Source organism: Antennarius striatus, chromosome 5 (genome assembly GCF_040054535.1).
Source record: "Antennarius striatus isolate MH-2024 chromosome 5, ASM4005453v1, whole genome shotgun sequence".
Taxonomy (NCBI): Eukaryota; Metazoa; Chordata; class Actinopteri; order Lophiiformes; family Antennariidae; genus Antennarius; species Antennarius striatus.
The window spans coordinates 23,786,068-23,809,137 of record NC_090780.1 but is presented as its reverse complement, the minus strand read 5'-3'; the positions used below and the strand labels follow the sequence as shown (position 1 = coordinate 23,809,137).

Below are 23,070 nucleotides of genomic sequence, written 5' to 3'. Positions count from 1 at the left end.
GCTTCCACGCTTTGAAGATTCATACAAGATCATGGAATCTTTTTTGTGCATTATGCACGTCATCGCTTTTGGTGGTGCGATGCATCCGACGGGTCGGCAGGTGAAGGTTGAGTTCTGTATTTACCAGATGGGAACTGAATGAAGTCAGAGGTTTACTGCTGAATGCATGGAGTCAGATACGGAGCTGCAAAATTGATTCCAAGTTGTCAAACAAGCAGCGGTCCCCATCGTGGAGCGTGTTCTGAGTGTGGAAAACCACTAGAGGGCAATCACTGTAAAATAACCATCCAGCTGCTGCAGAGGGCGGCGGGGGGATAATGACAGGCCTCTCACGCCCACCATCTCTGGGTCAAAGAGAAAACATCTCATCTCGCTCACATGCAAGTTTCCTCATCAATCAATCGATGCAGGAACGTAAAAAAAAAAAGATGATTAACATTTAGAAAACGCGGCCTGACGTCTGAATGATGAGCAGCGTCGCCTTTTCTGGGTTAAATGTAAAGAATCGCAGGTCGGGTCATGGCTGAGGTGGCCGTCCGACCACGAGCTGCATTTCACACATGAGCGACGTCAGAATAACCCGGTTCATGAGCACGTTTAGGGAGGAAAAAAAGTCTGATTTTTCAGGTTATAATAGACAGAGCCGTTCTCATTCACACTCACAGAAGTGATTTCACACGCCGAGGACAGCAAATGGAGCAGCTGCATTATTCCATGATGGAATGCACGGACGTGTCCAAGTTGGAGGTTTTTGTCTTAATGCATTTCTACCTCTGATTTGAGGTGATAAGGAATATCAATACAGTCGAGTTGAAACTCAAAGCTGGTTTTGCAGCGATGAAACCAGACGTCCCCAACAGGCATGCAAAGAAACTGATTTGCAACCATCCGCATCACATTTGCATTTTTCTCTCCCCGCCCGCCCCCTCCTACAGGAATTTCAGTTAACGTGGAAGCAAAATGTGAAACGATTTGTCAAATCACGAGTTTAAACCATCCTGTTCCCCCCCATTGGTGATGTCACAAGTGGGTGTGGTGGAGTGGGTTGTTAGTGGAAACGCCCCGATGACGGATGACCCGCCCGAGTGAGCAGGAGCTTTAAATCTGTCCAGGAGCGTGGCTCTCAGACATTAAAATACATATCAGCTGCTGCATAAACATGCGATAAATCACCAGGTGGGGGGAGAGGTTTATGTGTGACAAAGGTCACGACCCCATGTGACAGCGGACGCCTGGGGGAATAACTTTCACCCGAGTTAACTGAAATGGAAGGGCGGCTGGTGGTTGGAACAAGTCAGCGTTATGATTATATAGGAATTAAATAAGATTGTGTTGAATTTCTACCAAATGTAATTTTTTCTGTCACTAAATTATTTTATTTTTTTATTTTTTTGGGGGCCCAAAAGGATATTTGTGCCTCAGCGGCTCACTCCAACATCCATAAACTGATAGAAAATGATTCTTATATAAATCATAACGATTACGCAGGATTACATAAACAGACCATTAATACTCATTCGAGGATAAACCCACTTGCTGCCTTCCACGCTGCTGAAACGCGGGAAAGCGCGTCACGCGTGAACAACCCGCACGCGCACGGATGATAACACCTGCGCAGGCGGCGGTGGCGCGCAACGCGGCGCGTAACCCAGCCCTACCTGTTGAGTTTCCGCGTACGCGTCGCGCAAACTCGGCGTCTCTTCTTCCCCCGGCTTGAAACCTTTTTCGAAAAGAGAGCGGCAGAGCGCGCAACCGGAGCGCTCAACTCCCAGCTCCGAAAGAGTTAACCCCCCACCCCCACGCCTTCTCCACCGCCCCCCATGAACGGGGCGGCTGGCTGGAGGTTAGTTAGGCGGTACGGAGCTGGTGGACGCGGCTGCAGAGCGCAGAACACCGGCCAACTTCACCTCCACATCCGTGCGTCAAAATCAGCCATGTCGGAGCGAAGGAGGAGGCTCTCTGGATGTGACAGCGCTCCGTCTCGCTACCACTGAGCGTGCGTGAGGGGGGGTGGTGGTGGTGTTAGTGGGGGGGTGAGAAGAGAGAGGGCTTCTTCTTCTCCTTTTTTTTTTTTTGCCTGGTTGCGTGGATATCGCCTTCAATGGACGGACAACGCGTCTCTTACGAGATGGAGAACCCGACGGAGAACCCCAGCAAGGCGGCGGAGTATCTGAAGGAGCTGAATAAGATCATCAAGACCCAACAGGGGCTGCTGGAGAAGCAGAGGGTCCGGATCGACGAGCTGGAGATCCAGGTGACGGATCTGTGCAAGGAAAACGCCTGCCTGAAGGATCAGCACCAGCGGCACCTCGCCACCTGCAGACTCCAGCCGGGCTCCCACTCCAGCCTGGGGGCCATCAAGGAGAACATCACGCAGGAAAAGTAAGTTGGATGTCCGCCACATGTGCTGACAGAACCCCGGGGAAGTTTTTACGGTCCTCATTGGTGCCACCGGATTGTTTACTCCTCTTGTTGTTGTTTATCTGTGCCACGTTACGCACGCACTTTGTCACGGAGCAGATTATTTAATGGTGCGTGTAATTTCTACAGAGTAAGGGGATTATTTCAGGCTCATAAACGCGCGTTGCGTAACGCGGACCCCGTTGCGCGCTGGTGTGTCTCCTGTCACACCGTTAATCCCGGAGCGCAAAACTGGACGAGAGGGCGTGATGGGGAAAAAAGAAGTCCGGATCGGAGGGTGTCACTTTGTTTCCAGCTCATGGCGGGGGGGGCAACAAATCTATCAGAAATCAAGTTGTTTTTTTGTTTGTTTTGGTTGAGATTCTCCTCGGTTTATGGGGGGGGGGGGGGGTATGGATGCGATGCGCGCAGCAGCAGTGTTGAGTTTGGTTTTTTATTTCCCACCCCACCGTGGGAAAAGGTTTCCATTTGAAACACGCAGTGGTTTTGGTTGGAGAGCTGCCATGGGGGGCAGATACAGATGTTCCATCAGCTCCAACAGCATCACAGTCACCACCTGCCCCTGCGTACACAGCATATTGCTTTTATCATTGTGTATGAATATTGGATTGTGTGTGTGTGTGTGTGTGTGTGTGTGTGTGTGTGTGTGTGTGTGTGTGTGTGTGTGTTTGAATCCACGTCATTTTTGGGTTTTCTCCAGTTGAATGCAGGTGAATTTGTGGGGGTTGATCTTTTTTTCATGTGATGAATTGCTTCAGACCCCACTGCAGCCCCACAAACACATGTGGACGAATGGATGCTGATTAAATCTGGGGGCCACATCTAATTCCTGAAACGTTCCCCGGTTTCAGCTCACGAGAGGCTTTGAAACTTTTAACCGATTTTGCTGAAAGTTTAAAGTCTTTTTTATTTTTCAGACAACATGTTTGACTCCTCCTGGGAGTTTTGATGTGTTTTCATCTAAATCGACTGAATTCACGCAGCCCTCATCCCAGCTCACGTCTTTATCCAACCCGGATCCAGAACTGCTGACATGCTGGTCGGTGTCAGGACTAGTTGTGACCCAGAACGGACACAGATCTCATATGATTTGTTAAGTTGAGGGTTATCGGTTGGTTAGGTCGTCCATAAGCTGTAATATTTCATTAAAGTCAACATAAACAATGGAAAACCAACGATTGTTGCCACCAGTTAGTGCTCCTCTGCTAAGACGCCCTCTGATTGGTGGAGAGAGTAAGAAAACTCACGTCTACAATTCTGGTTTGCATGAATTTAAAGGAAGACAAAAATAGCTTAATCACTTTTCCACCACTCCTTTCCCTCCTCGGCTGCTCACATTTTCCACACAGATTTCCCATCGTGGAATTTACTTTGCATTTTCAACCATCTCTGGATGTTTGACACGTCTGAGTTCCAGGAAAAAATAAAAACCCCCAAACATGCGGAATGCCGTCCTGGGTTTGGCCTAGATTTTGGAGAACAGCATTTCCAGGAGAAAATGATTGAAGCTAAAAGCAAAAGATAACACGGATGACATCACTATGACATCATCAGAGCTGTTTTCGAAACCTAAACCGGTCGTCGCTTTTCATGCCGAGTGAAGTGAACTTCAGGTGTGAATCCAGAAGAGTGTACTGCTACGAACTGAAGTATTCAGTCACGTTTTTATCCTTTAAATACATACATGCGAGTTTGAAACTGCAGCATCTCTAGTGACAATTAGCATTTGCACAAGCTAACGGTTTGGACGCCGCCGCTGCTAAAAATCCTGTCTCCGCAAAATGTACGCAGCTGCAGCCATCTCCCCCGTTCTGGTTGTTTGTGCTGAGTGCATCACCGTAAGGCCCTTTTAACCTATGACATCATTATCATATTTGCTCGCTCATCATTTGCACGGCGCTATAAATAGTTATCGGTGCGTGGCAGAGGATGGGAACTTTCTTGCTTTTCCGTCCGGGCTTGGCCTTTTTAACGCCCGAGTGGAAAAGTACACAGATAAGTGTTTGAATCCTCCTGACTGGTTAATCTCTTGTGGCGCCAAATCAAGCAAATATTCTGGGTTAAACACACTTTTTCTGCACACACACACACACACACACACACACACACAGCAAAGGAGGGGGGGGGCACCTTGTGTTCTGTCAACAGTTGGGCCATGTCAGCTGGTTTTTTTTGTGTCGGCCACGGTCAGCATACAATCCTGGCCTTGACTGGAGGGCCAGTGGTAGAGTTGTGCTCCTCTGACTCACCCGGTGTAATATTTGTCTATCCCCACACAGCCAGACGGGTCGACCCATGACTGCCGGTACTGACTGAAGCGAGCGAGAAGAGGCGGGTCGCGCTGGTGTTTTTCTTTTGATGGAGTCTGAACATCTTGTTCCCGCCACATGCGGCTTTACGAGCTAATCTTTTTGTGGTGTGTCTGCTGTTTGGTTGCTTACTCTGTGCTTTATTTGGCGGAGTTGGAGTTCAGGACTCGTGCAGCTGTTGTGAAGGTCGGACTGTCTGTAGATACCGTGGTGTTAAAAAAGATTCCTTTGGTTGTTTTGGGAACATGAGCTGCTCATGGTATTTAGAACATGTGACATCTAACCGGGAAGGTGAGGAAGAGAAACCTTTTACTAGCAAGGTTGCGATTATATATAGACCCATGAAGTCATCGCAGATTACCTGGATAGACCTGCAGCTGCTAAGTTTCATGACCAATGACCTCATCCACGTAGGTCTTTGCTGCTTTTTTACAAATCAAAATGTGTTGACAGCAGAACTCTGGTGGTTGAAACTCTTTGTTCACTGCTGGATCTATGTTCTAACCTTTGCTCCCTGGGTAGAGACTGAAAGAACAAGACCATGGACGCAGGATATTAGTTTCCTACGGAGTTTGGCCGATCTCAACTTTGAGATCAGACGCCAGGATGGAGTTCCTACTCCTTTGCATCGTGGCATGTGGTTAGGATGCCTCCAGGGTGCCTCCTTTTTGAGGTTTTCTGGACAAGTCGCACTGGGAGAAGCCTCCAGGGTAGACCCTGAACTCGCTGGAGGGATTACATGTCTCTTGTGGCTTGGGAACCTTTCAGGATTTCTCTGGAGGGACCGGAAAGTGTTGCTGGCAAGAGAAACCTTTGGAATATCCTTCTTCGCCTGTTGCCGCACCGCCAAACCCCAGATAAGTAGAGAAAATGGCCTTTTTTTGTCAACATGTGTGCATCTGTGTGAGATAATCGGAACAGTTTTCCTGTGGAACCAACGAAGAGCTATCCAGAGCATCACATCCTCATTGAATGGGAGGGAACTTCCTGTTCTACTCCTAACCCCAAAGGATGAACAAACCTTGTCTCACCTAGAGTGTTTCTACCAATGACATCAGTTTAGCGTGTTTGCTGCATGGAAACAACCACTCAGCGGTCAACAGCTCAGACTCTGCAAGGGAAACGAACGCTGCCTGAGGACACGTGAAAACCGGTCAGGAATATAACAAAGTTCTGACTTTTATGAGTAAACACACACCGTACGCTAAGGATGCTGTGGGCGAGCTGTGAAATGTCTGCTGCTTGTGATGCATTTAAAGACAGAGCAGAAATGAATTTCACTCGGAGAAGGCGCCGTCGGCCTGAGGGCGGTCTTGACAGGCCTGCCGTTTGAATCCGGAGGAATAAATACAACTTTTCAAAAAGGAGAATACAATTGGAAATGAAATATTCATGCAGACATTATAGACATTATATAATCCATGGATGCTAATTCTTCCTCGATGTGTATCGCTGTTTCCTCTTGATGTTTTCCGCGGTGGAACTTGAAGGAAAAGTTAGAGAAGAGCCTTGACATCACAAAGGTGAAGAATCTGAGGATTCATCACGCAGTCTGGGAAAGGTTCACGCTAATGATGAATGAAAGCTTCGTCAGATGCAAAGTGAAAAAATAAATTCCGAGCACGACACAATCTCCATAGCTGCATTAAGCGAGAGCTGAATAATACAGATGCCTCTCTTTTCATTTCTCTCCTCAGCCGAGGAGGTCAGGTTTCTGCTGCCGTTGACTCTTATTGCATTTTCAGAATGGGATGAAAACGAAAAGGAAGCGGTTCGGTGCTGATCCGGATCATCCTTTGGATACAGAATAGTCTCAACTAATTGTGATTCCAAATTCAAGTTGCAGGTTTTCACAAGTAAAAAAAAAAAAAAAATCACATGACTCCACTTCCTGGTTGAAGTACGACTTCCTTTGAGGAAGTTTATGGACTCTGGATCCGTTTTAGCCGGACTTTACTTCCCCGCAACGAGTCACATCTTTCTTAGGGTATTGCTTCAAATTTGCTCCCAGCGGTGAAATCATAATACGAGATGTAAAAGTTAATTAATCTCCATGCTCATAATGACTTCACTGTGGGTTTTAATGTCAATCTGATCTGATTTCCAATTAAAAACACATTTTCTTCCATCGTAGTAATTACCAAACTGCCTCGCGCCATGTTGAGCTTACACACTGCAGGCCTCGGGTCGCATCTGTTCCTCACAAAGCCTTCAGTTCATAGCAGAGACATATTCAAAAAGTAAAATATTGGTAAAACTTGGGAATATTCATTCAAACCTGTTCAGCGTATGAATAGATTAAGGTTTGTGAACTTTGCTCGTTGCGTTCTACAAACTACATTAATATTTAAATAAGTTGAAATAGGATATCAGGTTCATCCGACGGCGGCATGCTTGGCTCCGCGCTGAAGTCGTGCATATTGATCATCTGGCATTGGAATGGGATCGTAGAATATTGTTTACAGGAGCAGAACAATAAGCTACAGATTAGAGTTTCTGTTCTTGAGCTCTCGCCAAAGACGGGTTCGTGTTTGAGGCGCCGGCTTAAAGAATTGCTGAGTTTTCAGGAAGGCGGCGTTGTAGTCTGGCAGTATTAAGAAAACCTGAATAAAACAACTGAAAATGCAGATTTTTTATAAAAAGAGGTATCGTCTGAATCTGCTTTCATTTGTCCTTTATTTCATCCAACAAGGAGAGTTATTCTATTCCTTTCAAGTCCCAGGCAGATTTGAACCCAGGACCTTCTTGCTTTGAGGCCTACTTGGGTCACGGCGACGCCATAGTAGATTCGTACTTCAGGTAGACTAACATCAAAATAAGAATGTACTGAAAATGATTTCATAAGTTAGAGATTATCTGTTTTTTTACTTTAAAATGAAGAATTGATTGATTCTGATCAAAAGAATTGATTGATTTGATGTCTAATCAGGTAAACGTGTGATTTATTTTTTTTATGCAGATGAAAATGTGAAGTCTGAGGTCATGTGAGGCAGCGTGATGAACAGCAGACAATTAATAAAACATGAGCGTTGTTGAGTTTAATTGCTCCCTGCAGCCCTCGAAGATCCCCACGATGAACAGGAGACATCACTCTGATCCAGGTGGATTTACATGTGTCCGGCAGAGTGAGATGTCTTCTCACTCTAAAAGATCACAGCGAGTTATATTCAGGCATCACATTACTAAATCCACTTTCATTCAAATCATAAATAATTGAATTCTAAATCAATACCGTGGTCAGTTGAGGACCTTCAGAATTTGGAGCGCACAAAGCAAACATGGACGAAACGTGTCGATTTAACACGGCTAACACGGCTTTTTTTTTACATCTCAGATGCCAATTTAATCAAAATGTAGGAAAACATTACAGAGCTTAAAGGATCGGAAAAGGTGGATCTGGCTCTCGGAAGACTAACGCGATGTCTGATGTTGTAATCGGTAATCAGATAAAAGACCCCCCCGCCCAACCCACCCCTACCCCATGGGGCCAGGGGCCCCCGTCCAGAGCAGTGTTTTGACTGCTGGGAGGGCGACATATTTAGTGTCTCGTCAGTAATCGGTTGGCAGGTGTGGATGGATGTGTGGGCAGGTGGTGGTGGCGGTGGCCGAGGAACCTGACAGCAGGGATTCCTCTGCATCCAGTCAGGTGTTTCCACACACATGATGGCATTTAGAGGTTGTAAATCAGGCGTGTCGAAGGCTTTAGTGTACCTCCATCTTCTTCTTTCCCTCTCCTCATTTTTGTTTCGTTTTGACGGGTGTCAGTTGGACCAGCTGTTATCTTCTAATCTTGTTACACAAGCTGTTCTCCATTCCGCCATCCTCCCATCAACACCCCTGTGTTGATGAGGTATTTGTCAACCATTCCAAAGCTCAGAATATCTAAAGGTCAGCTGTGGGTGTAAAAGGCTCCTGGCAGATTACCTGCAGGTCGGCTCACACAATTACTGGCTGAATTTCTCTTTCTGTCATTTGAAATCAATGTTTTTTGGAGATTAGGTCCAAGTATAGTTTCAACGCAATTCGTGTCTCGTCAAATGTTCGGAATGATCTTTTTGAAGAAGGCCCCTACAGATCTGAACGTCTGTGGGCGTTAAACGTCTATCTTCATAGGGGTGGACGATGGAACGGAAAAGTGTCATCTGCATACAGATGTTTGAGATGTTTTCATCCTCCTGTTTGGTTCATTCTGAATCATTCAAATCAATGCGTTTATGAGAGGTCGTTACTTTAGATACTTCATTCATCCCACATAAGCAGTATATATCCCCAGAGAACAAGTAGGTTGCCATTTTTTTTACAAAGATTTTGGTCAAGGATACTTTGACAAGCAGAGAACCTGAGATCAAATCTGAATGAGTTTCAATTCACTTCACATCAACCCACAGGGTTAAAAACAGCTGAGCCGGAGGTAGAGATTATCCTCGCAACTTCCAGTGTGATTGCTAAGGGGGCTATGACTACGTTATGGAGTGGTGGACTTGGGTCAGTTAAGAACTAGATGCACAAAAAGATTGAATAATGACCAAAGACTCTTTTTGGAGCAGCAGGACGTCACCCTGAGGTCCGCCTTAGTCTGGATAATTAAAAGTTATATTAGTTTATAATATCAACTCTAGGAGTTAAATTTTTGGATAAAAGTTGTGGAATTCATATTGAATCCTCTGTCATCTCATAAACATCTGATTACATCCTTGATAATGGAGGAAGGAGGAAACGATAATACAAGAGGACAGGTTGTCACAGTGCGAAAATGAAATGTGGGAGTAATTTGAATTTTAATAGATTATAATAGACTGACTGCGCAGCTGTTGAACACATCACTGTCATTGAATGTTTACCTCGCGCTGCTGCGACAATCAAATCCTCATTTTGCGGATCAATAACGATTTGTGTAATGTTCTGGGTTGACTTATGTGATTTCTAGCTGATTAACCAACCTGTAATCTAACAGATTATAATGAAGGAGGAAGGCTGAGATGTTAGCATGACTACCAGATGTACCTCAGAGGTTGGTTTGCAGGACCTGCTCTGGACTGAACTATTTTAAAATTTTTAATCATGCATGACCTTTGTCACCCAAGACTATCAGCAAATCCCTAGCCTGCTAGCTATCTGCGCAAAGCTACATTAAAATCATGTTTAGCTTAGCCCTTAGCCTCATTCCCTCCCATTCATCCAGGACTCTTTCGTAAATGCCCTCTAGGTGAACTCTAGCATGGGACGTCACTCTCCGAGTCTCAGCAAACCAATAAAGGCAGGACGTTTCGTAGGGAGCGACTCACATGTAGCGACACGTACCCGCCGGACCGGCTACCGAAACAAACTACACAGAAACTCAGATTACAGCACAAACACAAAAAGAGTGACTTCATCACTTTAGATCACAAAAAGGACTTTACTGTTGATTTGATGTTAAAAACCTCGTATGTAGAACTTTTATAGGAGCGAGGTCTTTTAGTTCCTGAAGCTACACCCATAGCTTCTGCTTCCCGGACATCGTTGATAGGTTAGTCGGGCTTAAATGTTGAGTTGGCCATATTGATCTGTGGCTTCCCACAGATGTATATGGGTCATTCTATGATGTCAGTACAGCAGAAATTGAGCTTTCTGGTCCAGTAGGAGCGTAAAGGTCTGCTACCCATGCGTTTGTATGGTTGATAAGACTTTCTTTTAATACTTACACAGTTTTTTGAGTTTAAACTGGGACGTTTGTGTTTTTTCTGAAGGGAAAACCCTTTGGAAATATGTAAGATTTGGTCTTCTTGTCCCACATTTAATCAGTTTTTTTAAATCATATTAGATTTTCTCTGACAGTGGAATCAATATCATCTTATCAAGTATTGGACTTTCTAACATTTGAGCAATATAAAATAAGCTCTTTCTACTTCTTTCAGGTGTTATGTGTCTCCTATTTCTCAACATAGTGGAAAAATTGGAGGTGCTTTGTAAACTAGCTAGTATGCTATGTAGTTTTGGAAAAGCTGTGGATCGTGAAGACACGATTAAACAGAAAATAATCTTTCTTGTTAAAGAAATGGCAGCAAATGAAGACAAATACGTTGTGAATCTCAAATAAGTGGCTGTTCTGTTGGATAAATCAGTTGGTGAATGATTCATTGATTTGTAGTTCAGGCGAGGCTCAACCTCAAATAATGGTCGAACAGGTTAACGGCACCGTTACGCTAAAGATACACAGCCCTGACATTCAACCCAGAATGCTTTGCAGCTGCTTGGTGCTATAGTACCTCACAGTGACAGGGCTCACCTCTGTTTCTGTTAAGCGTGAATTTACTGGGTTAAAAGTGACGTATGTTAGAAAGCAGCTCAGTAATGGGTTATTCTGTTATACCCCTCCTCTTATTCTCCAAAATCCAATTTACATTTGAATGACCGTGTCCTCCAAATGTGTTTGTTTCCATGTTTCCATGGATTATATTGCTTTGAGTGGCATCACATCCATTATAATTCATTGTTAGTCCTCGAGATGCAGCTTGTGGTAGAGGGGGTAATAGGAAAAGCCTCTGTGCAGACTAATTAGGCAGAGGGCCGACCCGCTCTTGCCCTGCATAAAGGTAATAGGCATCTATACTGCTAAGACATTCAGGCTGCTTCTAACAAGCCCAAGGACTCTCTCATTGATTAAAGATCCCCGATTGTCTTTCTCTCTCTCAAGACTGTCCAAACTGCCTCTTAACAAGTCTCACCTTAAGATTATCTGAAATAAATCAAGCACTATCCATCGAAATCTGAATAGCCACCGTCGGAGTAATGTGTGTTTTCATCCTCTAAAGAGTTCTAAGTGACATCGTCTGAAGCAGTCAGTGATGACGACTTTATTATCGCAAACATCTGCGTTTTGAACGTCCTCCATTCACCGTCTGCCAGCTGCACCCTTACCTACCCGGGAGTCAAAAGCCCCACATTTCTTTTCAGAGTTCTTTGTAGGTGAAGAGATCTTGAATGTCTTCTCAGGATAATGAATGCCATGTAGACACTGGCAATATATTCCTTGCATTTTTCTATAATGAGCCTTTTTGGTATTTCACTGACTGTCAGAGATCTGTGACTCATTTGCTCTTTGCGGTTCATCTGCCTCGCTCTAAATACTCCAAATTAAATCACACTGATGAAGAGTTGGGTGCTACTTACACCTATTTTGGGTGCACTTGTATTTTTTGTGATCCATACCGGCGTAGATGTGTTTCCCAAGTAGGAACTTGGCATCGTTATAGCAAATTCTTGTCCATCAGGGGCTGAGTCTAAGTGGATATATATCAGGAACTAGCTACCGTGTTGTGTTTTAAAAATGGAATCATATTCTTGCATTTTTCAAAAGCTTAAAGAGATAACGCCAAGACTGGACCAGAGCTTGCGGTCCATCAGCAACTGAGCTATTGAAAGAATGCTCGAATCAGTTCTTGGTGGTAAAAATACCTTAAGTACCTTTAGAGGAAAGGTTGCACCCAGGGTAATCCAGTTAATCAATCATAAAGTATTGATCCGATTTGCCCGGGAGAGTTCGGACATCAAACGACCACAACTAGACCCAATCTGAACAAAAAAAGAACCATTAAATACAACAAACAAAGGACAGATAGGACAAACTGGTCCAGATACCAGATCACAGAGATTAAACACCTGCAGGATTGGATTCCCTGTTGCCCCACCTTGTCTCAGCTGGTTAATCTCACCTTCTGTCGTGACAACCTCTTGAAGCTAAAGGTCGAGGAAAATGTCCCCGTAGGCTATCCAATGATAGATTCAACTATAACCAGTTTAAAGCTGTCTGATCATGGGTTGGTTGAAATCGGTCTTGGGTCGGTCGAGTCCGGTCAGACGGATGTCGATCTCCTTTGTGATGTGAAGCCAGGGGAGGGCTGGACTATATTTTCCCGGTGCTGATTGGGCACTGCCGTCTTCATTCCATTACAAAACGCTCACTTGGGTAAAGCTGCGCCCCACAGATTCAGCTCTGAACTATATTTGACAGTGACATACACTTTCTGCACATGAGGTTGCTGAACCGAGAACTGAGTAGCTGTGATAATTACTAAATGATTAAATAATCAATGAGCTTATTTGCTGGTTGGTTTGTTTCTTTGCAGAAAATGTTTTTTTTAACTGATGTTGGAAAGACGGAGCTCAGGAGGAACGAAGTGAATCTAACTGATCTATCTGGATCGTCCCATGGTTGTGGGACTTTTGCTAGTATTCACTTCCGATATCAAACATTCATCGAGATTCGTAGTGGCATGTTTGCTCCACATAGATCTGCTTCATCTGTCATTGATCTCATCATCCAGCCTCATTTATAATCCTAGCAGTTTTTTTGGAAATGGTAAATGACTTTGTTAAAGTGCGACAAGGAGGTTTGGATACGAACATAAATCAAACTCAAGACATCATTTTTATGACTCTGGTAAATCGCTGTCTGTCGCTGCTTTCCCATTACGTCGACGGAAGGATGTCCTGTAGAGGAAATGAACACCAAGGCACTTCCTGTGATCTCCTGTGACATCATGACGCAGCCTTTACCGTGACCTTTGACAGAGATGTGCTGCTTGGCTACTGGAGCTCTCTCTCTCTTTTAATCCCGTGTGGCATCGGCTCGTCTGAACCGAGATGAATTTATAATTCTGGTGCTCTGGATTAGGCCTTTGCTGGATTACGGCGGATAAAGTTACGTGATGATGTATCATTGTTGATTAGAAGAAGTGAATTTGCTTTTCAGTAATTTTGATTTTTTTTTGTAGTTATTGTAATGTCTGTCTGTCAGTGAACATTTTCGTCTCCTCACGAACTTTTGGTGGTTTGACCTTTTTGAATTTCTTGTAAACTGCTTTCTATTGCGGTTTCCATGGTAACACAATCTCCAGTCTATGGGGTACCTTCTCACCTGAATTCTATCTATGTTGACCGTATCTTGACACTTATATAAAACATGATGAGAAGTTGCGCCTTTTTTCTTTTTTTTTTGGATTTATTGGATTTTTCTCCAAATTTTGCGGTTTCCATGGAAACCTGTTTTCTCAGACATGGGGGGTTTGATGGTTGGTCATTTGACCTTCACCCAACCTAAAGCGTAAATAAATCTCCTTTTCAGTATTGATGATATTTCTTTAATCTGCCATGACAGGATGATTCCAAGGCGACTCTACTGGTGATCTTCTTGATTGACTACCATTGGGTCATTAGTGAGGGGTGGGTGTTGCATACTGATGCATCTGTTCAGTCCTCTGGGGGCATGTTGGAGGGGATACATCACTATCAGATGAATGATCATACCTGCTCATGGGATGCCGGTGCTTTGGACGGATGTGGCATTAATTCAACTCCATTCCGATAACGACAGATCTGCAGCCGATGTAACTCACGGCGACAGTTCTCCGGCTCTCCACTTCTGATTAATGAGCTCCAAGAAGGACGATATGGATAACTTTTTGGTCGGAGAAAATGTTCTTCCAGCTGTTCAAATATTGAAACAGCACAGACAGCCTGTCGTTTTGTTGGCACACGGATAACGGCGGGACCAAAACAGTCTTGAGAACGGATTGGACCTGAGTTGTTGCTGCACAAAAGAAGGAGATCAGACTTTAAAAAAGCTCCAGACTCTTTCTTTCTCCGATTCCCACACCATCTAACAGAGGAATATCAATCAATCAATCAAACTTTATTTATATAGTGCTTGATCACATCATCACACATTTCAAAGCGCTTTAATGGAAAAAGAAACCCAACTGGACTCTCCAACACTCTCAAAGAAATCTTCGTGTTTAAGCTTCTGCTTCTGCGACCGCAAACACTTTCCCATCCTGTTGTCTTAATTGCGATGGCGGGACGCCCGGTGTTTGCTCCCCCGCCGTTGACCTTTCACTGCTTTCATCCAATCTGAACACAGTTTGGTGGCGACGCTTCGCTCTGTCAGAGCAGCCATGAGCCGAATCAAAGCGCTGCTCTGGTAATGATCTCTGCTTCTGCTGTGGGGCGACTATTCCTTTTCCTCTGCTCCACTCTTTTTTTTTTTTTTTTGCCGGAGGCTGTGAGCATGTGTGTGTGTCGCAGATAGAGAGACTTGTGCGTGTGTGTGTGTGTCACACATGTAGCCTGAACCAGCTGCCCCCTGCCTGTGATTGATAATGTGCCTCATTATTTGTGCCATTTCATCTGAGTCTTCCAAGGAAAGCTCCAAGCTGGGACTGTCTGTCTGCTTGGAATACCTGCTAATGACGGCACACATCTACCCCCACGACCTTAACCTCCCCTGGACAGGTATGCCAGCAGAACACCGGTGAACACAACCTTGACAAATAAACACACACACACACACCACACAAAAGCAACATGAAAGCAGTAGAAACCGTTTTAAGGAAGACTTTTCTTCTTATCAGAGAAAGGATTGAAGTTTGAAGACTGTCAACCTCTTCGTTGATAACTTCCAAAGTGATCATGTTTTGTTTTTTTCCAAAAGTCTCCACTGACTCCTAACTACAGGCAAAACTATTAATGATGTGTTATAAAAAGGGATGCTGATGCTGAAAGCGGAAATAAAACCAACTGTCAGTCGCCTCTTCTCCACAGGGCTGCCTTCACACAAGTCGTTTCATTCGTCCGTCATCGAGAGGATGTGATTCGCTTTGGATCAATAAGTCGTGGAGATTAAATGACAAAAATGTCACTTTAATCATCCTCTACGTCGATATGCGAGCCCTCCGTTTGCGGATGCCAAACAAACCCGTTTCCAGCTGCCGTTTCCACTCAGAAGGCGAACAGAAACATAAATCAGTCCAAATGAAAGACGATCATTGGACTCAGATTGAAAATGAATATCGATTCTATCGTCTCTGCTGTGTTCTCGTCTCGCTGAGGCGCAGACCTCACATGGCGATGTTGTGCATCGCCAGCGCCGTTCAAGCAGGAAGTGGCAGAGGAAGTGAGGTCGCAGCTGCAGCGTGGCTCTGGAAGGAGGTCTGAATGGCAGGAAGAGAGCCGAAGGGGCGATAGGGAACCAGGAAGAGGTGTCCTCCACTCCGAGCGGTGCAGGGCGGGAGCGAGTGGAGGGTCTCTGAATGACATCCTCCAAAGGAATCAGAGCCTCCATCCATTATTAAAGAGTCCTCTGGTGTCTCATAACATCACTGCATTGACTGAAGGCCTCTGGGCTGCAGGACACAAAACCAGACCCGATGATGTAAGCAGAGGGGGCGGAGCTCCGCAGGAAAGACGTCATAAAATAAAAGTTCCAGATTGAAAGCATCTTGAGCATTTTGGGGGAAAAAAGCCACTTTTCTGCATTCACAACACATTCATGTCTGATTTCCATCCCTGACGTCCACCGCAGACCCAGAAGCTTCTCCTGTTGCCATGGTGATCACTGTCCAAATGAGTGAGGTGCATTTTTGTACGTTTTTTGTGTGTTTTTTTTGGGTGTGTGTGTGTGAGGATGATGTTTTGGAGAACACAAAAAAAGGCAACCGTCAATCTTTGTGACCTTTAATTGTCACGTGCAAACAACAAAAAATTATTCTTCAATGGAGGATTTTTGCCCTTTTTGAAAAAAACCCAATCCAGTGAGTTGGATTGTGGTAAACTTTCCTTAGGAGAGAGGGATGGGATAGAAAGATTTGTCGTAGCTTGCTTGCTAATTCTACCTCAAAATTTAGAGAAAGATAAAGTTTCTCTTTTCATACATTATCGGAGTAAAGGTGCTCCGAGTCGCCCATCGGCTGAACGCCGCCTCTCGTGGGCAGCGGCTAAAGAAAAGGAACCACGACCTCCGGCTTGGTGGCGACTGCCAAAGGCAAACCTGGAGGGTTCCATTGTCCTGCTGCTGCCAAGCGCTTTGTTTGTAGGCAAGTGACTGACAATAAAAGTAATAATGATCTTCCTGTACATGTAGGTGTTAATCAGATGGTTTCCTATCAAAGATGAATATTTTGATTTGCATAATTCAGGTCTTTTCTGTCATGTTTTCTTTTAAATTTCTTATGAATGTCTATTTTATGTCTATTTTTTTGCATGCACAAATGTAGCTGCAAGGAGACAAGCCAGTGTCTTATTGTGCCGGTCCCAATCCGGGATAAATACAGAGGGTTGTGTCAGGAAGGGCATCCGATGTAAAACTTTTGCCCAATCAAACATGCGAATCAAAAGAAGGGTTTTTTTTGCATGCAATATATTGTGGAAAAGTCCAAGTACTCAATCATGTTGACTTTCTATCACATGCAGAATTCAAACACGGCAACAGATTTTTTCACCCAAGCAGCACTGTTAGCAACACGGCGTCTCCAAATGCGCCCCCGTTGCCCGCTGGTCGCAGACGGGACCTCCTCACACAATAGGTCTTCCTATCTGGCCTCATTGAAGAGGATGTTGTCATTCTTCTTCTCCTTAGTCCGTTTTTCCCTTTTCCTCCTTCCACCATCTGCCACTGGCAAACGCTCCGACAGCTTTAGCTCCATCTGCACTGGCACAACAGCAGGCCCTCGTCTTGTTTTGGTGCCGTTTGAGCCATCCAAGGCATTTCCAGCCAAATTTTACACGGTGGAGCGCTAAAGTGAAAGCACACAGAATAGCTGGGAGCCTGCCAGGCCCTCTCTCAAAGGTAATCTCATTTGTTCCTGCTAATCATGCTAATTTCTCCAAATGATTTATTGATTTGAGGATGTCCCACAAATCACCAGTGAATTTCCTCCTGAAGCGATGTTCTCCTTTAAAAAAAAAAAAAAAAAAATTTAATGGATCAAATGCTGCCGCTGATGTCACATTAAAAGCAGGGTGTAGATGTGAAATGAAATATCCTGCTGCTAATTAGCCTTAATAAGCTAATGGACTCGATTCAAATGCTGAAATTGTGCACGGACTTCATTCTTATTTTCTTTTTTGGAAAGAACGCTGATTGCACAAATACAATAAATTCGCATCTGATTTGAATTACGGCACCGTTTGTTAGAGCAGCCTTCAGCAAAGCGATCCTGGAATAGCGCCTGGTTTGTGTTTAATAGCCACTAAATATTCTCTCAGTCGCTTCTCCTCTCAGATGAACATTTCTGTTATGAATAATTGCTGCTGACACATGCGCCAAGAGAGAGGAAACATGCACGACATGATGCGTGGCAAAAAAAAAGTCAACAACAAAATTCAGCGGTTGCAAACGTCGCTGCTCTCTGGCAACTTAAAATAGACGCGGGAAGACGGTTAGCGTCTCGCGCGCCTAAGCGACGTCTGCTTCCGTTACTCCGGTGAACTGATGTCGATATGTTTGATGCTGTGATAGATTTAGATCAGCCAACGTCTTTTGTAATCGGTGTTCTTCAATGGAACCGCCGTTAGCGGTTTCAGCCGTAATGAGGAATAATATCTGTGTGGAATGTTGGCAGGTATTCATTACTCTCCTCGGAGTGTGAAGGCATTCGTGTTCACTCCTCATGTTATGGACGTACTACGCTAAAGATACCACTGCAGGCGTTTACGGCAAGCATAGGTTTATATATACGTTAATGTTTTTCTACGACCCGACTCACAGCTGATTAATTAGTGTAAAGAATATAAATTTAACTTTCTAGTTATCTTACTTTTTCATTCTCTGCCTGTGTTGTTGTCTCATCTGGTTCAAATGTTGACGTCTCAACGGTTTCATTCAGATAAACTAACTTAGACGAGGTAAAATAACTTCATCGATCAGGGCATATCTAAGTCTAAGGCAGGAAGAGGGAGACAGAGAAGAAGAATGAGACAGGATAGAGTACAGAGCAGAGGCTGCTGATTGGCTGACGGCCTCTTCGCTCCATCAGGTGAGTCCTGGTCTGGTCGCCTCCCTGCTGAAGTCCACACCCCCAAAAACTTTTCATTCGTGAGATTCTTTCTCTGCTCCGATTGACATGAAAGTGGGAATCCTGACTGGAGTCCTGGAGGAAGTTTTCGCTGTGACCGTGTCAGCATGACATCGCTGAAGTCAAGCTCAGAAAGGTTGATTTGCGAGGCTGAATAACCTGACAGCTCCATCTCGCAGCCAACATGCTGATGTGATTGAACGACCTCTGATTAAAGCTGACTGCCTGTGATGTGATGCACTCCTCAAAAAAACAAACAAGCCCAAAGATGATGGTACATCACAGATCCTCAGAGATAGCCTAACAAAGGCGTTTACCTGTAAACACAACGTCCTCATTGGTCAGAGGGCCGATCCTAGTGATATCAGTCTGGTCAGAATGGAACCTACTCCTAACCGTTGGGTCGTTGCACCGTCTTAAGCACCACTGAGAACACTTATCCACCCAACACTTACCCACAAGGGAGAAAAACCAATGACAGTCACTGTGTAGTTTTACCTCCATGAACTGCTGCTAGTCTGGGCGTCCCACCATGATAAACTAATACCCCTCCACAGGAGACGGCAGTCGTACTGTGTGAAGATAATGGAATTCTTATTTGAATGTCAACCTGACTGTGTCGACGGTACATTTTCCACTGGATTACAGACTCGAGACTCCTTGCAAACAATTCTTACCGTGCATTTGAAAATAGGTTTACATTAGGAATGTCCTTTTGGGATTACATCCAATCTTAACTCCTGTCTGGGTTGCGTGTCAACAGAAGGACAATCGGAAGAGTCCATCGGGGATACGGTGCGGTTTGAAGTTGTGATGATATATTGCACATGCTCTCAAATGTCTGAGCACCATTCTGAATGAAAAACTACTTGAATGAGAATTTAAAGGTTATTTCACCCACAGGAAAACTCCACGAATGACTGGTAAGCAGTTTATGACTCCCCAAGACCAAAGGAGGTTAATAGAACTGTTTGCGTTGTGATTTATCGAGAGTCGTGGATCCACGTTTTCTCAAAGTAAATATTTCAGACGAATTTTATGGCATTTTTCAAAGCTGTGAGTTCTGTTTAAGTCCATCGTATTCCTGGTACCTCCAGTCTCACAGATTAATTTGATACCTGGAAGCCTGAAAAAAATGAAATCAGTCTCGAGGGTGAGAAAGACTCGACTGAGTCGAGTCAGCAAACGTGCAGAACGTTTCGAAGGTATATTAAAAAGTAACAAGCAACTAAAAATCAGGCTTTAACTTTCTGGAAATACTGATTCAAGAGAAATCCAATTGGCAGATGGAGGCAGGTGTTTGCCGCCGGTTCCATTTGTGGTAGCTGTCATCAAATCAGGGACACACTCAGGTATGACTGAATCGTAGGATTGTCTAATCAAAATCAACTAATGAAACAATTCCGCACTGATAAGTTGAAGCTAATATTCTCTGATTGTTGTTAAAGTTCCAGCGGTGACATCTCTCAGTCGTCAACTCGGCTCCTGTCAAAAGCTTTTGAGTTCCGACGATAGACCAATCAGCCGTAAAGTGATCAATGCTGACAAGTGAAGTGAGCAGCAATGATTATCTCATAACGATAGCATCTTTCAGCGGGTGGGTGAGTTACATCAGGCAAGTGAAGCTGATGTGTGAAGCTGGAGAAAAGTTCAATCGGAAGGATCTAAGCGACTATGACAAGTGTGATGGCTCGATGATGGGGTCAGATTGTTTTTTCTTCTTCTTGGTTTTTCCCAGTGGTGGTCCGCAGGGGTTTACTTCCTACCTTTAAGGGAGGACAATCAGTGATTGGATCATGGGTGTGAAGGCTGTATGCTGACCCCTGCTCCCCCCTGAAAGCACCTGAACATCAGATTTAGAACATGTAGCAATGGAATGGAAAGGTTCAAGGAACACAACAAGATGGTCAAGGTGTTATCCCCAATATGTCAATCTAATCCAGCATCTGTGTAATGTGTTGGGTGAGAAATCCAATCTCTGAAAGCCAGACCTCACAACGTAAGGATATACAGTATATGGTGCCAAATACCATAGTGTTCCTCTAGGAGTCCATGGTTCTCTGTTTCAAAAGAGGCCTAAAGAAAATGTATTCAATGATCCCAAGTAGATCAATCTAAGAGAACCCAACAAACCTGCACCTGAAGTGGTCTCTTCACCCAACAAGGCCAGACAATCGATCCTCCTTGGGAACATATATAAGTATGGGTGTCCAGGCCTTCATACTTCAGCTTGAGTCCTACCTCTATTACATGTTTTCTACCCTGCTGGAAGGCCGCCGTTGCTTGTTTGCTAGTCCATTCACAGGCGGAATGATAGCATCGTCTAATCAGACCAGGAGTTCATTTTTGTTCCATCACACTGATAGCAAATTGAGGCCAAAGTGAACCTAATATTGTGCATCACTTGCCACTAAATGTACAATTTATTTCTGCTCCATGTCAATCTTCCTTCAGCGGCCGTTGTTGTCTTTTTGCAAGCAATTTATTTTAAGTTCATTTCTGGGGGCTTTCTGGCAACACACAAAAGAATCAATATGTTTTATCTGGTTATGAATCTGGCAGAAATCCTCTCCTCACATTGTGGAATTTCAGACTGAAGGGCTAACGTTAATATTAATGGGTGTTCTGGGATTGGCATGTTTATCTTCATACAGAAAAAACACTGAAATTCAATTGTCTTACTCTGAGTCTAAATTTATGTATGCGTACTGTACGTAATTGCACTCTGCACCAGTAGAATCGGTGAAATCCCTTTAGGCTGGAAGCTTAATTGCAGTTCTTATGGTACCACTGGAATGCTAGTCATCATCAGAAATAATAAGCAGATGACTGCGGGTGGGAAGTCATCTGGGCAACGTCCTTCATTTAACTATATGATTGATTGTATTGTTCTGCCCCTCACTGGCAGTGAAACACACATTGACATGGGATTTAAACCTTCCAGCTGCTCTGGATCCGATGCTAATACCTCCACCGCGGAGTTAGCTGTCAGAATATGTGGTAGTAGGTGTGTGATTTAATGAAATTGTTGCTGCAATTTTGCAAAATTTAGCAGTTAGCATTACATCAGCGACAACATACAAAGAGGTATTTTTATTAACATGAACACAGTATATCTCGTTTTTGAACTCACCTTCCTGGGGTCATGCATGAATTGATAAAAACTTTAGCATCTGAAGCTAACAGCTGCTACAAATGTGTGAGATAAGTTGACAAGCATAGAAAGAGCTAGGATGGATGGAATGTGTTGGAAAGGCAAAACTTGTGTCACGAAGGTGTTGAATATTTACAACATTTTAACAGCTCACCTGCCAGCATCCTGAAAATAATGCAAGATGACTGTGATCGTTTTACCTTCTAGAGGTAAAACTCTTGCTTTGAGTTTTACCTCTACAAGCCGGACTAGGCTTTGCTCATCTCTTCTGGCGTCACCATGACAGCAATGTTCCTTAATGTAGACGCAGTAAAGGAAATCATTTGTGGCGTCTGAAAGGATGTTGCAGTGATCATCCAGGAACTACGTGTGAAAGCAGCTTACCAGTTGTTAAAGCTAGTGAACAAGACGACATTACATGTAAATCTGACAGTCACACCGCTGGAAACGCCTGAAGTCACAACAATGGGATTTCACTCAATGGAGGCGAGAGCTTCCAAAATAAGTCTCTCATTATGCTTCAGAGCAAACACAGCCGGCATCTGTCCTGTCTTATCTTTTCACTGCAGCTCCACGACCACATTTAGGCAATTACCACTTTAAAAAGTGACTCTAGTGGTAAAACTGTCCTTCCTGTGTTGGCTGACCCTACGAAATGTCAAATCAAAGAAAAGGACAATTCGTGTTGTGTACTTACAGAATGATGAATTGTAATAAAACAATGACAGGGGAAAGTTATACCTTCAGAAAGAATGGAAACATTCAAGTTGAAAGAAAACAGTTGATGCATCTTGTTTGGATGTCCTACGATCAGAATCTGGGTAATGTCCTGACAAACATTGGTGTTTGTAGATGTACCTTTCTCAAGTTTTCTGAACAGGAAATACTTCCAATACCATCATGTAATGTTTGCAGAAAGGTTTCTGTGTGTACAGCCATGCTTTGGTTTAGTCTTGTGTTACAAGTGTCTACAGACACCCCATAGGGTCGACAGTACATCCCCCAAATGGACAAGTCGCCTTTTGCTGTGAAGACAGTGTTTAAGTCCCATCCTGTCTGGTTCAACAATGACTCTGACAATGGCAAAGGAGAAAATGAAAAACTTGCACTCTTAACCTAAAATGGAAGAGACTGATAGCACTTTAATAGAAATGAAATATGAGAGGAAGTCGCATTTATTGCCTTATCATCCTTCTGAAGTGCAACCGTCATTAACCGCACAAGAAACTGAGACGTCTATTTAAACTTAAAAAAAAGCCACATTAGATTTGAGATTCCCCAGATTGTGGTAAGAGTCGATAAGCTTAAAGTTGTGTGTGCAAAGGCAAGAGGGTTTCTTATTACCAGTGTATTG

General features: G+C 44.0%; 1 protein-coding gene across 4 annotated transcripts in view; it reads left to right on the top strand.

The window, feature by feature from the left end:
• Positions 1 to 1,860: 1,860 nt before the first annotated feature.
• The window catches only part of iqsec1b (IQ motif and Sec7 domain ArfGEF 1b), a 117,622-nt gene continuing 96,412 nt past the window's right edge, over positions 1,861 to 23,070 (top strand). For 3 of the 4 annotated variants that reach the window (XM_068314682.1, XM_068314681.1, XM_068314687.1), the window contains exon 1: positions 1,861 to 2,382. In XM_068314682.1, coding sequence (XP_068170783.1) covers positions 2,102 to 2,382 — 281 coding nt within the window. In that variant the 5' untranslated portion in view covers positions 1,861 to 2,101. The remainder of the gene's footprint in view (positions 2,383 to 23,070) is intronic. The other variant, XM_068314683.1, reaches the window with a different exon arrangement.